The sequence below is a fragment of the Pyrus communis genome, chromosome 10, assembly GCF_041283825.1.
Source record: "Pyrus communis isolate YQ-2024b chromosome 10, ASM4128382v1, whole genome shotgun sequence".
In the NCBI taxonomy this organism is placed as follows: Eukaryota; Viridiplantae; Streptophyta; class Magnoliopsida; order Rosales; family Rosaceae; genus Pyrus; species Pyrus communis.
The window spans coordinates 27,186,614-27,204,371 of NC_142574.1; the positions used below are offsets into that span (position 1 = coordinate 27,186,614).

The 17,758-nt window shown below is 37.2% G+C and overlaps 2 protein-coding genes and 1 pseudogene across 7 annotated transcripts; 2 read left to right on the forward strand and 1 right to left on the reverse strand.

The window, feature by feature from the left end:
• Positions 1-1,791: 1,791 nt before the first annotated feature.
• LOC137729265 (lysine-specific demethylase JMJ18-like) lies at positions 1,792-8,041 on the reverse strand. Of its 6 annotated transcripts, XM_088678615.1 has the most exons (12): positions 7,631-7,741; positions 7,207-7,261; positions 7,012-7,095; positions 6,350-6,421; positions 6,012-6,089; positions 5,378-5,875; positions 5,074-5,292; positions 4,780-4,941; positions 3,307-4,693; positions 3,070-3,173; positions 2,651-2,848; positions 1,792-2,478 (listed from the first exon to the last, which is right to left on the reverse strand). In XM_088678615.1, the coding sequence occupies exons 3-12, from the start codon at positions 7,051-7,053 to the stop codon at positions 2,110-2,112; spliced, it is 3,129 nt and encodes a 1,042-aa protein (XP_088534741.1). In that variant the 5' UTR covers positions 7,054-7,095; positions 7,207-7,261; positions 7,631-7,741; the 3' UTR covers positions 1,792-2,109. The 6 variants fall into 6 exon arrangements, with proteins under 6 accessions (XP_088534741.1, XP_068324239.1, XP_088534744.1 ...); XM_068468138.2 differs by lacking the exon at positions 7,207-7,261 and having other exon boundaries at positions 7,631-8,041; XM_088678618.1 differs by lacking the exon at positions 6,350-6,421 and having other exon boundaries at positions 7,631-7,869.
• Positions 8,042-11,210: 3,169 nt separating this feature from the next.
• LOC137729264 (protein LSD1) lies at positions 11,211-17,155 on the forward strand. Its single transcript, XM_068468137.2, has 8 exons — positions 11,211-11,555; positions 11,642-11,716; positions 14,594-14,707; positions 14,881-14,991; positions 15,820-15,932; positions 16,503-16,583; positions 16,696-16,749; positions 16,864-17,155. Exons 3-8 carry the CDS (start codon positions 14,596-14,598, stop codon positions 16,903-16,905), a joined length of 513 nt encoding a protein of 170 aa, XP_068324238.1. The 5' UTR covers positions 11,211-11,555; positions 11,642-11,716; positions 14,594-14,595; the 3' UTR covers positions 16,906-17,155.
• LOC137729262 (protein ROOT PRIMORDIUM DEFECTIVE 1-like) lies at positions 11,972-13,517 on the forward strand (annotated as a pseudogene).
• Positions 17,156-17,758: the final 603 nt, after the last annotated feature.

The window sequence follows — 17,758 nt, forward strand, 5'->3', positions numbered from 1 at the left end:
TATGTTTGGATAATAACACGTGGCGTGACAAGATTGGTTGATAATTTGATCGGAAACTTGGCTAAATTATTGTAAACCGATACTGACACGTGAGGGGTCGGGATTGGTTGAAAATCTTATTGGATCTATCCACAAAATAGTACTTTCGGATAATGACACGTGGCGTGATAAGATTAGTTAAAAATCCTATCCGAAATTAAAACTAATTTTTTTTATTTATTATTTTATAAAAAAAATTAATAATATTTTAAATGAACTAGATGCTAGCACATTTTGTAGGGATACAGATGTTTGTGACAAGCATTTTTTACACTTTGTGCTAACGCATTTTGCAAGAATAAACATCAAACCCAGACGTCCGTTTGTGAACTACAAGGTACAGAAGCTTGAAAATTGAAATGCGAGGGTGTGGGGTGGGTGCCGACGGCGTCAAGGCGAGTTGGAGAGACAAACTTCTGAATGTTCAGAATGGATTACAAGCTCTGGATCTGGAAAATTTCAAATGCGATCTTGATGAGTGAGATTGGAGTCCGATTGTTGGTCTTAAGCTTGTAGATTTGATTAATAGCTATTTTGTTGCAATTATGAAAAGAAAAGAGGATTTGGAATTTGTTCTTACTGGAGGACCTAGGCTTATCTCGGGTCATTAGCTAGTAGTTCACAAATGAAGGCCTGTGTTTGATGCTAATTCTTCTAAATTTGCAAGGACTGCTGCTGTTTGGGTTGGAAGTACCATGGCTGGGTGCGAGGAGGAAGACGACCATTACTTTAGTTTTCTTGTTTTTTTTTTTTATTAAATTTTTTGAAGTACATTTCCTTTTTTTTAATTAAAATAAACTTTCCCCAAAGAAAATGATCCTCTCCAGATCCACAAATTCGGATTCTTGAAATTTGATCCAACGATTAAAGTTATTATAACTTTTAATGGAGCTCTCTGTTTGTAGTCATTGGATAAAATTTCAAGAGACCAGATTTGTGGGTCATGAGGCTTAGGTGGAAGGGATCTAGAGAGGATCCCTTTCCTTTCCCTAAGCCACGTCACCACACTAACAGATTTTCTAATGAAATTCAAACAAAATGACGACATTGATTTGTACCACTAACTTTCAAGGATCACATTGATTGATTTTCAATTTCAAAAATCATCTTGATATGATGTGTCAATTTCATGGACCATTTGTAATAAAAACCCTTCAATTAAATCAAAAGTATGTTTTTACGGGTGTAGCGGGATTGGCTAGAGCGGATGTGGTCGCCCTTGCAGTGCAACCGAGTTCAAAACCCTTTCTTGTGTTCAAAGTAGACAATCGTTTGTATAGAAGAAAAAAAGTTTGATTTCATTTTTTTAGTTTAGGTGAAGCTCTGGTAGTGAAAAATGAAACGCATCTCGGAAATATTCAATTACAGTTAGGGCAGTTCAGTCTACTCCCGTACAATCTCTTGACGGTTCATTCATCATTCATGGGGAAGACACGAACATAGGAATAGAAACAACTACCAAAACGAAGGGGATTAAAACATGAACAAGAGGCATCTACTACAAGTGATTGGGTTGCTGCATTTGCTCCATGCATCATCGGTAACTTAAGCATTCATTGAGGAATCTGAAACAGCACCTTTCATTTTATACTTTTTTATCAATGTTTAATGAAATAGTATAAGAAAAATTAGATGAGCTTAGCTGATTAAGACCTAGGTCATCCTAAGAAAAATTAACGAAAAGTCCTCAAAAACTTTAGTTTTAATGAAAATGACAAAATAAGAGTGTAAGTGAATTGTACCGGGAGTGACTTTTCAAGATAAAATATCATTTTCGTTAAAAGTGAATAGTACCGGAAGTGTTTCATTAAGATTCTGTAGATCCTATCCTCAAAACATAATTTCTACTCAACAAAAAGATCTGCAACCAATCGAAGGCATTCCGCCGCGCCAAATCAACACTCCAGATCCAGTTCATGAGTAGCCACATTACAAAATATCTTGTGCCCGACTCAAGACCCAGAAACTCTCCCTCTTTCCCCTTATGAATTTTTCGATCAAAGAATAGGCCTAATGAATGACTATATTTGAATGAGAAAGAATGATGGGACTTAACTTTCTTTCTGTTCCTTAACTATCTACATGTTTCTGGATCTCGTCGATCATTGATGCGAATGCGACTCTCCATTTCGCACTTTGTGACTCGCTGCAGAATACTCTCTGTAATGCACTTAACTCCTCAGGATCCGCCTTCTTTAGTAGTCTTCGTAGTACCAGCTGCATCTCTTCAGTTAAATGATGATGTTCCACCGATGAACAATCCTGATCTGGCTTTGTCAAACTGACACCAAAAACCTTCGTCTCCATTTCTCGTAGACAGCAACTTTGTTCGAATGAATGCTGCTTGATTTCACTAACCCTGCAAGACATTGACGGGACCATGCGCCCGTGATTCCAGTACTCCACGCATTGATGGTCAGGATCAAGAGCCTCAATAGCCTGGAAGAAACATAGTCAGGTGTGAGATAATGGATTAAATTTTATTTTTGGAGAAAGGAGAAGGAAATTTTTGCTTCACCAATGACATAACAAAAACGAAAGTATAATTTCGTGCCAAGGAGATTAGTTTATCACAGTAAAAAGTAATGACATAAACAAAGAGTTACTGTACCTCAGCAATGGGTTGGGAGAGAAATCCAAACATTTCGAGCCCATTAATGCTCTGCAATGACTGCATATGGGGCAGTCCGCTTTCCCCTACACTACTCCGTCTGTTTATTTCTTGATGTAGTCTCTGTAGTACCATTTCCCAGCACTTGTCTGCCGATACATTTGCGAAAACCTCACCTGGGCAGTCTTCCAAACTAACCTGAAATTCATGACAGAAAATTGTTCAGAAATGCACAAACTAAATAAAAATTAATGATTTAGAGCCTACAAGTGTGATGGTGTTTTATGCTCACTAGTTTCGCATAGTAAACTATCAATTCAATGCAAGTATTCAACAAATTAATAATCAGCTGTAACAATGAAATTTACACTTCCCCAAATCTCTCACTTTATTGTTTTTGGAGGTCGATAGAGACATACCTTGAATAGAGGACCAAGAAGCCCAGCATCGACAACTTCTGAAATATAGCTACATACTTTTGTTGGGTCAAGCACACTATAAAACCTAACTCGGCTTCTATAACCTGCAAAAGACAACCATTATTTAGAAAGAACGAAAAATTAGATGAATCCACACGGGAAAGAAAAGGAGAGCGAAAAATGCAACCAGAAGAAAATTATTGAATCCAAATAAGCATAGCAATATAGCCAACATACCTTTTGGATATATTGCCTGCTTACTGCACCACAACTTCCCAGTGACAACAGCTCCAAAATCTATAGGCTCAACGGAAGGACTCAACTCTTGTAATTGATAGCTTTGGTCAGTCACATATATATTTACACCGAACAACTTATTGCCCTCACTCGCACAGTTATTCCTGATGTCCCTTGAACCGGCAGGGTAGTCATTGTTCAGAACTGTCAGAGCAGATACATTACAGTCATCATCAACTTTCATCATGTCTGGTTCTCTGGCTACATCTGAACTACAAACTTTCTCTTGATTAGACACTGACGTAGAGGTCTCCTCCTCAATTGTGACAGCGTTGTTATCACAATGATCAGATGTGTGCATTGTCCTGCTTTCATGTTCTTCAGACATGTAATTAAGATTCAGATCAAAGCACTCCATCCCCATCTTTGCTTCATCATTCTTTACCAGAATTTGATTGTCATTTTGACCATCCGTGGTGATGGGAGACGTACTTAAACTAGAAGCTCCATGCTGCGACCCTGACTGGACAACTGCAGAAGAAACCTGACTGGACGAACTGCTGGATGCATTTATGTTCACCTTCTCTTCTGAAACCGGGCAGCAAGGTGAAGTTTCCCTTGGATCACAAGATTTGATTCTTTTACGAGGCATGCCTCTTTCTTCATCCAGCTTAGCTATACATGTATCAGTACCATCTAATTCATGGTCTTTGGATGCCCATAGTTTTATGGCCTCTACTTTCCCTTCCAATGCTTCAATCAGCATATTTAATTCATTGATAGTGTGGCGTTGAAGGACATATCTTTGATTGATGTGACATGAACAAAGGAGCCTTGCATGTTTGAGACATGAAAATCGGTCAGGAGAGCATTTGCAGCTGGAGGCAGATAAGTGCAAGTCATAGAAGCAAGAAAAACATTCTCTCTCATTGTTCAAATCAAAGCCTCTTTCCATCTTTTTCAACTTCATACAAATTGGAAGACGATCTAGTCTTTCCTCCTCCATTTGCACCCGTGTCTTAATTGCTCTGGTGAGTAGACCATCTTTGCCACAAACACTTTGCCAGCTCATATTTTTTGTAGTTTTCTTTCCAAGAACTGATTGTTCCCAGAGGGCCTGTACAGCTTCCCGAGCTGATCCCAGTAACAATTTGTCGTGTGAGATTGATGTCTTGCGACACTGCTCACTGTAGAGCTCAACTGCATTTTGCCCATGTTCTAACCAATCAACAGGGGCCACGTTCACTGCCTCAGCACAGTTAAAACCACAATTAAATCCAGAATGATATGCCCGTGGGAAGGTAAGAACAAACTCCCCAGAATGCTGGACGGCTCGATGCACAGGTACACCTTCAGACTTTAAAACTGTAGGAGATAGTTGAGTGACCTGAACAAAGATGAAAGTTGTAATCTTAGTGCCTGAGATAATAATAACAACTTTAAATGTCAACATGTGAATAAAAATCTCCTTACCAGTTCATTGAGTAAATCAGGTTGTTCCTCGAATAGATCAGGCAAATAAGCTCTCATTGTACGTTCCAAATCGGTAGCATGGCTTCCAGAGACTCCATACCATACTTTTGGGTCACCCCAGTGCAGATAATTTAGCGAATAGAGGTGGTGGTCCTCAACATGCTGTTAAAAACCACAAAAAAAGAAGACCAAATAAGCAAAACAGTAAACTGAAATATTATGCTTTTTCTAAAACACAAGAAATGAAAACATCTGGAGGGCCCTTTTTTTGACCATCACAGTGGCATGACATACCCAACAAAATGAAGAAAAGCACATCCCAACATAGAGCCATGGGACTAGAACTCCTGAGATATCGCTTGCTTCAAAACACAGTACAGAACCAGGCAGGCGTGGGAAGTTATTTAGATTCCAACCTGACAATGCATACTTATCCGAATCACTTCTGGTTGATGATGCCTTAGGAAAACCACTTCCAAATACTCCTGTTTCCAAGTCAGCTCCATAGTAAACCTGAAATGCGATCAGAAAAAAGCCATTTGCAAAGATAAGTACATTCACTAATGAGTTAAAGGTTCTGAAATTTATAGTTACATACCTCAACCTCATCTGCTGTTGGTGTCTCAACTATTCGCCAGTATTCACCTTCGATATCCTCCACAGAGGGTTGCCATGTTTCGCTTTTAGTTTCACCATAAGTTGAACCCTCCTTAGCATCCTTTGTTCCGAAGTAACTCTCCTTAAAAGTAGCAGCATGTTTCTGAAACTCTTCAAATGTAAAGTCTGATCCTGAATGGAACCCAAACTTCTCATCAGCCTCAGTAGCAGCATTAGCTTCTGAATGCCTTCTGGCTCCCATTCTTGAGTTCCTCTTTCGTTTACGCTTCCGACTTCTACTTTTCTTTCTCATGGCCTCTCTGTTTTGAAGCAAGTCAACTTGCTGAATTCGCGTAGAAAATTTGGCATGTTCCCACATCTCTTTCTCCTTAAGAGGGCAGGGCGGGGTCCAGGAAGGTGGAGGGACAATCCGGCATATACCATAAGATTCGGCCAGTGGGCGGATCTTTGCTATGTAACCAAGTGTATCTTCAAACTCCTAAAAGATGAGAACAACACATGTAATTAAATAACCTTATAAATACAAAAAAATCCAATGATACAAAAACTGCTGCCATCAAAGATGTTATAAAAGGCAATGCAACTATCAAACAAACAAAAAATAGAATGAATACCTCAATAGTTGGATAAAACACAGGCGCTTCATCAATATCAGGTCTGCATGCTTCCTCCGGGTTCCATCTAGCTGATATCTGCAAGAGGCCAATAATGAAATCATTAAGGATCACAAGGTAACAGAAGAAAACACAAAAAATGCGGACTATCTTGGATTTGATAGCACAAATGTTTCTTCCAATTTATTTCCCCATGTCTTTCTATTAATCCTTAAAGTACCCAAACACGCCTATGTGATGTTATTCAAACACAAAACTTTACAGAGGTGAATGTATCACTTCTTAATTATTAAATGAATGCTATGGAACACGATAACTAATTATAAAACGGTCTGTACCTTTCGGATTCGAGGGCTGCCAGAGCCCTCAAGTGTGTTATAACTTTTGTGGTTATTCTTAGAAGAATGATCCTGCAAAGCATTTTGTGTAAGAACAAAAAATCAATTGACAGCTGAAATTTACATTCGTTGACAGACCAAAGGCATTCAGTTAAGACAAGCAACACTGTAATACGAATGATCCTTCAAAATATCTATTTAAAACCATTTACTTTCTCAATTTCTCTGCCTATAATACACGTTCAGGTGTAGACAAGCACATTACAGTAGCAGATTAAAAAGATCACAACGACGATATGCAATAGAAATCAGAAATTCCAGATGCACACAGGACCACGCAAACAAGCGAAAGGGGATCTTACAAAAACCGATTGTCAAAGCAATCAATAACAAACTTCGAAGAAAAGAAGAACCGATTATGTATTTAATTGAACAAAAAAGGAAGAACAGTTAAACACATGCTATAGATTTTACAACATAAGAAACAGATAACACAGATCTGCAATTTCTGCAGGTTAACAACACAGATGATTTCGATAACATAAACAGAAAACACATCTTATCCCGCCTGAGATTGAAACCAGACACATACATATGACATAACTCCACACATATATATGACACAATGGAAAGAATACAACATTAGGGATTAGAAATCCAACCTCTTTCTGCTGAGATTCGACAATTAATTGTAACTGTTCCATTGACGGTAAAAATTTGTGAAAATCCTGATTAACCAATAATATCTGCAAAAGAAAACCTTTTCACTTATCAAAATCAATCAACCCAAAAACAACTTTCCTACTTCTCCATAACCAAACAGAACTTAACCAAAAGAACACAAATTTATGCAATACCTAATTCACCCAAACTAGCAAAGGGCATTCCCCAGAAACAATTTCTTTCCACTTTCTGATCAAACAAACACAAACTCAATTGGCATTTTCACGAACTGAACCCAAATCAAAACAAAAAACCCAATACTTTTTCAATTGCATGCATCTAACCGCCCCAAAAATTCTTACAGTTTTGGTAAATTTAAATTCTTTTCTACACCCCCAATAAATTCAATTTTTTTATTAAAGCAAAAAAATTGACTTGGTAAACAAAACAAATATATTTGGAAAAAATAATCAAAGTACAAAAAATAAAAACAAAATGATTAGTCTATCAACAATGAGGACGAAAGCAGACTAAAACCCAAGACATAGTTTTTCAGAGAATTAAATGTATAGAATATTAAATATGGAGAAAAAGTGGATTGAAAAATCAAGAGGGTACCCAAAGAACACGCCTAAAATTCCCAGGTAGGGTGATGACTTGATGTGTAGGCAATAGGTATACTTGTGAATATATGCAACCAACCCTTCCTCACCCTGTCAACACCTTTCAGAAAAATAAAATAAAATCTTGGTATTTTAGATATAGTTTTTTTTTGTTTTTTGGGATAATAATAGTAAGAAATAAATAATAAAAAGAGAGAATGAGGTGGAATAAAGAATCCTGCTTGAACGAGGAAGGTGGATCTAATACGAGTGGGAAATGGAGAAAAAGAAAAGAATTTGTCTTCTTTTTTTTTGGGTGTTTTTTTTATAATTTTTGTAAATATTTATTTATTTATGTATTTAATTTAGAGGGAGAGGAGATGGAGAGAGGGTCAACCGGAGTTCGTCAACCCGCACAAACGCACGCAGATTTCACGGTGAGGAGTCCAACACTCCATATCCAAAGTGCAACCAACCCCACAATACCTTGTTTGCAAGTTATTCGAGCTAAAGTGGGCCCTTCTCACTTGGTTAAGAAAAGTGGGACCCTATCACACAAATGCACCATACATGAGAAACATTTTTGGTATAATTAACGTTACTTTTACATGATGTTACGAATTTGCATTAGATTCAAATATAGAAGGTATATTTACACATGATGACTCTTACTTGGGGTTGTTTAGCTTAGTTCTTGGGAAAATACTATAATGTTACATTTATAATATATTTGTACTATCTTTTTAATAAAGTTAAATTCATCAATACACGTTAATGTCATTTTTATTAAAAATATAATACAAACGAATTGTAAAAATAACATTTAAAAAAATATATAATTACACATGATTCTATGCATGTTTAATTCACATAAGTTGTAAATGCGTTTGTACTAACATCTTTTGATTTGGATCTTGGCTTACACTATCCTTTTTTTCTTATCAATAGTAGTTAGATATTTAATAATTGCTTGCACGTGTTGTGATCAAATGTTGTTTAGAATAATTAATGTGATAAAGTCCGAATTAATGGATAATATTGTTCAAATATATGTTTTTTTTAGTACAACGATATATTTTACACTAAGAGTAAGGAGAGTTCGGTTAAACCACAAAATATGTAACCTAATTTGGTATCGAATTTGTCATCTACGAGATTCGAATCTAAGACCTCTCACTTACAATTGAAGAGGAATACCATCAAACCGTAGTACTTAGTGGCAAATATATGTTATGATTTCGCTTTTTAAATATGATAGTACTATTCACACACCTATTTTTATGTTTCACACATATTTATAGTGTCAAGTTGTACTATAATTTGAGTCACGCCAAGCATGTGACACACTTAAATGAGCTCGAGTCACGTAACAGGGCTTGCCGAGTGGGTTGTGGTGTGGAGGTTACGGAAGTTTACTAGCCTACACGAAATTATGATTGTGTAAGACTTTGGATTGCTTTCGGAGCACCAAAGTTCAAGCCCATGATTTTGGCTTCACGTGGGAAGGCTTGAGAGAGCAATTTTTGTCCTTACACTTTCCCTTACAAACTAAGATATTCAGGAACCAACCAAACCCAAAGTTGAGCCGACCAAATTACGTTTTGACCTTGAGCTGTGCGCCTCCTTTAATGAGTAGAAGAAAGTATATTTCCCTTCCAAGCTCTTAGACCATCTCCAATAGTGGGCTAAAACTTAAAATTTCCCTTCCCCCCCCCCCCCAAAACCCAAATGGAGGGCAAATACCAACCCAATTTTAGAACACAAAGCAAAATGGGCCCCACCAACTGAGACTGAAACGGGGGCTGTGAAGCCCACTGCCCACTCCATACTCGCCTACGTGCTGCACACGCTAGGCTTTCTCAAAATTTTGTACCAACCCAAGTGGTGTTGTTCCCCCACTGTCAGACCATCAAGTAGCCGTTGGGCTACTTTTCTTCATCCAACGGTTTCATTTAAATGGGCCGTTGGTTAATCCAACGGTCCAGGTTCAAAGTAATTTTTTTTAGTTTTATATTTATATATTTATTGAATCCAACGGCTTAGATCGAATATAATCAAATCTAACGGTAAAAAAAAAAAGATATAAGTTCATGTGGTTTTATTAAATGTCGTTTGTATTAAGTTCATGTGGTTTATCATGATTTTCATGTATTGATTTAGTGATTTTTCAAAATTTATTAGAATTTAAATATTTTTAGGTTAAAATGTTCATATAATTAATTTAGGATAGTCTACATAATTTTTTTTAAAGTTAATTTTAAAAAAAAAAATTAGCCTTAATTCAATCTTTGATAATTTTGGGCTAAAATTTTAGGCCAGAAGGGTTGGAGCAGAAAAACTGTTTATAGGCTAAAACCTAAATTTTCTGGGCCAAATATTTTTAAGTTTTAGGTCACCATTGGAGATGGTCTTATAGGGAAATAAGGGAGAAAGCATAGAGGAGCGTTGCCAAAGATGGAGTCGTACTGTGGGACTTTGCGCATGAAAGTAGGAACCCGGGCCATCGTGTTCAACCTATGCTTCATGAGGCTACCAATCATTTGCAATGTTATACCAAAAAGAACCATGTAGCTATAACCATGGAAAGAAGAAGGGAAGACTTAGCAGACTTGGAAAAGGACAAGAAACTAAGAGATTCCCCAGCTGGAACTTGAAGCGATCCCTACACCTATAAATCAAGAGCATTAGCACACAAGAAATGGGAGAGACGCACCAAGCAGAGCAAGTTATTTCTAAGCGTTGGAAACCCAACCCATGAGTTTTAAACCATCCCTTCACTCTGATAAGCTTCCTTACCCCCTTCAAAACCATACAACCAAGAATAGCCTCTTTCACGTTAAATAATAGGCTTTTAGCTCCCACGCCGCGCATCATTCAAGCAAGTTATAATGTATTGTGACTACTTAGTTGTTCCCAATGTTGGTTAGCCTCTTAAAAGTCGTCAGAAGCACTTTATCAATGTCGAAAACATTCGATTATCGTTGGAAGCACTTTATTAGTGTCAGAAACATTCAACTACCATGGGAAGCATTTCAACAGTCATCGAAAAAGCTTCAACAGTTGCAGGAAGCACCTCAACTGCTGTGGGAAGCTCCTCAAAGTTGCCGAAAACACATCAGCCATGGGAACAAACTAAACCGAAAAAACTTCAAAGAAAACCAAACTAAATCGAACCGAACAGTAATCTAGTTTGATTTTCAATCTTGACAAAAAAATTGAACTGAACAAAGCTCAACTCAACCCAAATTTTCACCCCTTGGACCCAAAGTTTAAAATATCCACAAAATTGTCAGAAAAATCAAAGGATCTATATAAAAATTGGGTTGCACTTCACCCTATATCAATGTGATAGAGGAAAATACATGAATTTTGTCGATACTCATTGTAGATTTCGAATTTTTGAACTTTCTTTGAAAAAAAATTTCTCTAATTCAACTAAGTTTTAAGTAGTTAATATACTTACACGGTTACACCATTATAAACTTCCGTAAGTGTTAATAAGCTGATATACTCACACCATAACAAATTTTCATACATTTCCATGTCAATATTTTTTTCAAACACTACATGGACCTTATTTTCTCACCCGTAGAGGTAGACGACATTAGCCGATTAGAACCGAGCTGTCGGTTTTACAACATAAAAGAATAAGGTTGTCCGTTGAAAATTCTAATGTGAATCCGATATCTCCAATATTCCAAATTTCCAACACATTATTGACACAACGACAATCAACGATATCACAAACGCAAAGAATTTCGACAAACGACCCAAAACTTTATTCTTCCCTTCTTTTCTTCGGCATTTCCTTATCGTTTCCTCCGTATCCAGAAAGCCCGCGTCTTTCTTTGGATTCGATTCCGCGTTTTGGATTTAATTATAAAAAAATTCCCAAAAATCTCATATATTGGTCTCAGATTTTACCTTTCCTCAAACCTCAGGTATTCATTTATTTGATTTTTTTTTTCGATGAATAATCGATATTGCGTTGACTTGGATTGATTGAAGCTCATTGTTTGGGATGCAGAAATTCGATTACGTCGAATTACAGCTCCGATTGCTCGAGGGGTCGTGAAATTTGAACTTTTTTGAACGAAATCAGGTATCTTTTTATCTTATTTTACTTCTTTTGTGGAAACAATTGTTAATTTGAATTTGGTGGTTAATTTAAGAGGATGCTTTTTCCTAATTGCTTGCAATGGTGTTAGTGAATTGCTGCATATTTGCGTATTTCAATGCATTTGTTATGGTTTAGTTCCTCTATGTTTCGTTTGGGCCTCGGCATTAGGTTTGAGATTTTACCTGCCAGAACTTATTTAGGCTTGAGATTTTGTCTGCCAGAACTTATTCAGGTTTTGATCTTTTTATATAGAACCCGCCTTGTTCATCGATGTTTGTGTTTATTTGGCTGAAGACTTGATATGCTTCTGCTTCAGTTTACGTGTAGATTGTAGGAGGTGGATTGTGTCTGAAACATATAGGAATATCTCTTTTGAGTGTAGATGGGAACCCGATTTTCCAGATGGATAATGAAACAGCCCCGCCAATATTTCTTGGCTGTCCGGTATAAAACAACCTCATCTGAGTATGTAGCATCGAGAGCCAGAGATCCCACGTTTGAGAAATTTATGGACAAGTACAAGAACCTTCTCAAAGTCATTGCTGTGCAAGATCTCATCCTTGCAAACCCCCACGACCCTGTTGTGTCCCTTGATTTTCTCTCCAAACTCTCTCAAAAGCTCCATCTCAACTGTGGTGCAGTTGCCTTCCTCCGCAAATACCCTCACATTTTCCACATTTACCATGATCCCATGAAGTCCCAGACCTTTTGCAGATTAACTGACAGAGCCGTTCAAATTTCTAAAGACGAAGCAGAGGCTATCAACGCCTCGTTGCCACTTGTTGTTGATCAATTGGTTTGGCTTCTATCAATGTCTACTTCCAAGATGTTGCCACTCCGCACCATTCTTAAAGTTGGCAGGGAACTTGGGCTTCCTGATGATTTTGAGGACACTGTAATATATAAAAACTTCCATCTTTTTCAACTATGTGATGCTCATGAACCCAATACTCGTAACTTAAAACTGGTTAATGCAACTTCTGACAAGTTCGTTGCAGAGGTTGAGAATTGGAGGGTAGAGGAATATTGCAAGGAGGGTACCAGTGTTGATAGGGCTGAAATTCAGTTTAGTTTTAAACATGGATATCCTCCAGGGATGTAGTTAAGAAAATATTTTAGAGCCAAGGTTAAGGAGTGGCAAAAGTTAACGTATGTGGGCCCATACGATATGATGACAGAGAAGAAGAGGTAGTCTAAGGCCAGAATGACGGCTGTGGAGAAACGAGCAGTTGCAATTGTTCATGAATTCTTGAATTTGACGGTAGAGAAGATGGTTGAAGTGGAGAAAATCAGCCATTTCAGGAAATGTTTTGGATTTGATTTGAATATAAGGGATTTGTTCTTGGATCACCCCGGGATGTTCTATTTGTCAACCAAGGGAAAGAGACACACTGTTTTTCTGAGAGAAGCTTATGAGAGGGGGTGTCTGATTCACCCAAATCCAGTTTATAATGCTAGGAGAAAGCTTCTGGATCTTGTCGTTTTGGGGTGTCATGGCTTGTTTATTGATGGCTCTAAGTCTAAGCCGAGGAACCTTGCTAGTGACAAGGAGGCCAAGTCACTGGAACAGCACAATGAAGAAACCTGTAGCTCTGATTAATTAATGCAGTTTTTCCTTCCTGTGAACCTGATAAGTTTACGAATTTAATAGTCAGAAACTTATTCAATTTTGATCTTATTGCATGACTGCGAATGTCAATGATTCATTTTATTTGGCTCAAGAAATGATGCGAGTATTACTGTGTGGTCTTGAAGGAGCAGCTAGAGCTCTCGCTTTTACTTGGATTTGAGTTTTGGTGTTTCTCTTCTATATTTCTTGTGTTACTCATATAAACCTTTAGTTAAATTTGTCTTAACTTATGACACACTTGGCTTATATACCTATAAAGTAGGAGGAAGTGTGGTAGCTTATTTCTAAAGATGGGAACGTCTGCACCTATTGGTGTTCCCTTTGTAGTGTTACCATCGTTAATTAGTTATTCGAAGTCATCTTTGATTTCATGATCAATCACAATAGATGACTTGCTTCAAGAAATTCAAATCTTGCATTGTAGATCAGGAAATACCGGAAGAAATATTAAAAAAATAAGGTTGCAATCTCTACCAACCAGGAAATAAACTATCTTCAACACATTAAGGTGTGCATGTGCAGTAATGCTGGGACATCTTGTAGTCATGAAACACAAAGTAGTTTCTCCTTGATAGATCTTCAAATCACTGGTTAGGATTGTTTGCCTCAATGGTTTTTGTTTTCTCTTTATACATACATCTCTTGTTTCTGTGAATGATGCAATTGCTTGCTTAATTACCAAGGCCTGACTTGTTTTAAATTTAAGTATTTATGCTGCGTCAAGGATGGGGACCTTATTCTGTATAGAAGGGGTTTCTGTCCTTTCCACCCGTAGAATTGTAGATTATCTATGAGTGTTAGGATTGGCAAGTTCTTTGAAGACATTAAGACCTCAAGATTGGTTTGATAGTGGGAAGACCTCAAGGGCCTCAATTTTCATGAAGAAAGTTAGTTCAGTCTTGTTTCTATGATTTGCTTTTCTAAATTTTTTTTTTTTTTTTTTTTCTGAAAATAAAGAAAAACATATTTTGGGTAAGCTTTAGGATTTCTCTTCATAAGCTTTCTTACTTCTTTTATGCATCTTAAAATTTGATAATAGATATTTTCAAGTTTTCAGGTTTCCTTTTCGAAAGTTTGGTCAGTTTCTTCAGAATTTGTAATGGAGTACGACACTGTGTAGCATATTGGCCATATAGTAAAAGATCAGAGTTGTGGAGTTCTATAGTTTTCTCTAGTCGTATTTCTGTTGGTAACGCCTCATTGTGTTTGTATGTTTCTAAAAATTGCAGCTATGCAGAGCCAGCTTGTGTGTAATGGGTGTAGGAGCGTTCTTCTGTATCCTAGAGGAGCTACAAATGTTTGCTGTGCATTATGCAATATAATCACCCCAGTCCCTCCTCCTGGTAATGTCTCTTTTGCTTATCCTTTTTCTTAATGGGTGGCAGAGCAAAGGATAAATATGCTATGTGCTATCATTATAGGACTAGAGACTGATGGACTTCTATCTAACCTAATTAGCATTTTGTTGGAGAGGTATAGGTTTGGTCACAAAAACGTTTGTGCAATGACCTTGCAGGTACGGAAATGGCTCAACTTATTTGTGGGGGTTGTAGGACGTTGCTAATGCACACACGTGGGGCGACAAGTGTGAGGTGCTCCTGCTGTCACACAGTGAATCTTGCTCCAGGTATAATATAAGCTCCCTTACGTTAAAAAATAAAATAAAGTAAAAAAAAATACTAAAGTTTCAATTGTCAAGTCATGGAATTTCCGCATTGCAATCTTTGCTCCCCTGAAAATGAAAAATATATATATTAAGAGGGAAATTGATCACTCTTGTAATCTGCCACATAGTGTATGGTGATCATGCAGCCTTAATGTTTTCCAAATTAAACAATCTTAGGTAGACACCATCAGTCCCATGATACTGGTGAGGCATTTCAGTTTAGCACTGCATCTGTGCAGGCTTATGCGCGTGTAACTATGAATCCATTTCTGCAAATGTACAGGCAACTCCCAAAAGCTCATTTTGTTTTATATGCTTCTATTTGGAAGGTTCTAGATTATTTTTAGTTTACTAACATAAAAAAAACTTCTCTCTTTATGTAATGGTTAGAGAAAAATTCAAAGATTGTAAGTTTGAAGGAAGCAGATTTCACCTACCTTATGAGGACAGTGATTTTGAAACTTCCTTAATTCATCAACATGTCTTTGTATTAAATGAAAGACCATAAGAAAGAATTCCCTTTCTTTTGTTTTGCTGTTAATTTTTGTTTCAATTATAAGCAACATGGCAGCAATGCTCCCTGTCAATATTGGAGTTTGACATTTATGTTCTTTTGGAGAATTGGAATTACTTACTGAAATTCATCTTCTGTGTTGTTCAGTAAGATCGTAAAAAATCGACCAGGATATTTTATAAATGCAAATGTAGAGCTTGTTCTATGTTGGATTACTGTTTTTACTCAGCCTGCTATTGACTTCTCTTTTGTGGGTCTTATTATTGCAAAAATAGCATCCAGTCAGGTTGCCCACATCAACTGTGGAAATTGCCGGACAACACTTATGTATCCGTATGGAGCTCCTTCAGTCAAATGTGCAGTCTGTCAGTATGTTACAAATGCTGGTGTAAGTATAGATGAACCTTCTGACTTCTGAGTGCATTAGAATGTTCTGTGTCATGCTTTAATTTTGGCTAAAGATGTTTGCTTACCACATGTTACAAGGTTGTTTGATCGGTAGTTTAAACTTTTGATAAATTCACTAGATGTTACAAATCCTCTTGTTAATACTAGGTGTGGTCGGATATAAATCTTGGGTTAAACTACTTGAGGGGAGGAGGCTTTAGGGAATCGGAGGGATACACTGTTATGTAAACTAGCCAATGGAACCAAAAAAGGAACACAATTAATTTAGAGAGATCGTCAATTTTATCTGGTTGATGAAAATAAACTAAAAATTATGTAACATTCGCATGTAGCTATGGCTTATATGTATGACGTCCCATGTTGATGTCAGAATATAAGACTGAAGTCAAGGGATAGCACTTGAATAAACATAAAATTCCATTGCTTCGTATTGTTGTCTTCTTGGGGCCAACATACAAACTGGTGCCTCCTATTTTCCGTTATAATCATGATAACATTTGGATGTATGCATCTTGCATTGTGATTGAGTGTTGATTTGAACATTTTACAGACGGCCAATATGAGGGTTCCAATTCCAGCGCACAGACCTAATGGGACAACCAATTCAGGAATGGTGCCCTCTACTTCAGCAGTAAGTTCTTAAAAGCATACTATTTATAATTCCCAGATGAGACCGCCTTTGTGGTAGTACCATATGATGCATAGTGAACTCTATTGAATTTGTTTCTCTTGTATTTTCTCAGAGCCAGACCGTCGTCGTTGAGAACCCTATGTCTGTCGACGAAAGTGGCAAATTGGTAAGCTTGTCCGATAATGCATCCGTGTATATGCCTTTGTTTTCTTTGAAAATCCCTTTTTTCCTTATTGAGCAAACAAAGGATGTCCTGATTATAATACCGTTAATCTCACAGGTGAGCAATGTCGTTGTCGGTGTGACAACGGGAAAAAAATAGCACAGCAGGATTCTGAAATCTATTGCAGCTAGTTTTACTTGGCATGGAACATATCAAGTCCATATTACAGATTACTTGGAAGCTAGACATGTTCAAATTGGTTGTATATTTTTATTGGAGTTGTTCATAAACATCTGTGCGAGAAACATTTCAAATGTGAGGCGTCGGACAAATGTATTACGTCACCGTGTGTTCCAATTTTCGTCGAGTGACTGCCGGATAAAGTATATATATATTTTTGAACTGCAAATCCAAACTGTCGCACATTTGTTTTCCATGTAAACAAATTATTTTGTTTAATTGTTGTTATATATGGTCTGCTGACTTCCTCGATGCAATTCTAAATGTAGTCGATTGTCATCGGTAAATGACGTTCTCACTGTGGACATCTGCCGATGAACAGGCCTTTATGTATATGTAACTTCGATTGAGCTAAACTTGCATTACTTTCAGTATTATTCCAGAGTGCTTATCATTTGCCTTTCTGTTCAAGGTTGGCAGTTTTGCCACTCATAAAATCATAGTTGGCGATCCCTCGTTCTCAGCAAGCGACCCTTTGTCATGGTGGAGAAGAATGTTGCCCTTGCATCATGGCATGGATTAGAACCTCATCGGCTAACTAATCTAACATCCAATTTTACAAATCTATCGTTTGACAATGAAAAAACATCAATTCTTCCTTATTCTAAATATGCTCTTTTTTACTCTTTTGACTAGATTTGGGAGTGTTCACGACATGTTTACGTACTTGGAATAAGAGAGAGTCATGAATTGTAAAATTACGGAGTGTAATGTGAAGGTCACATAATTTATGTACGTGTTAGTAATCGTATGAATAGTCAAGAATCGGAAT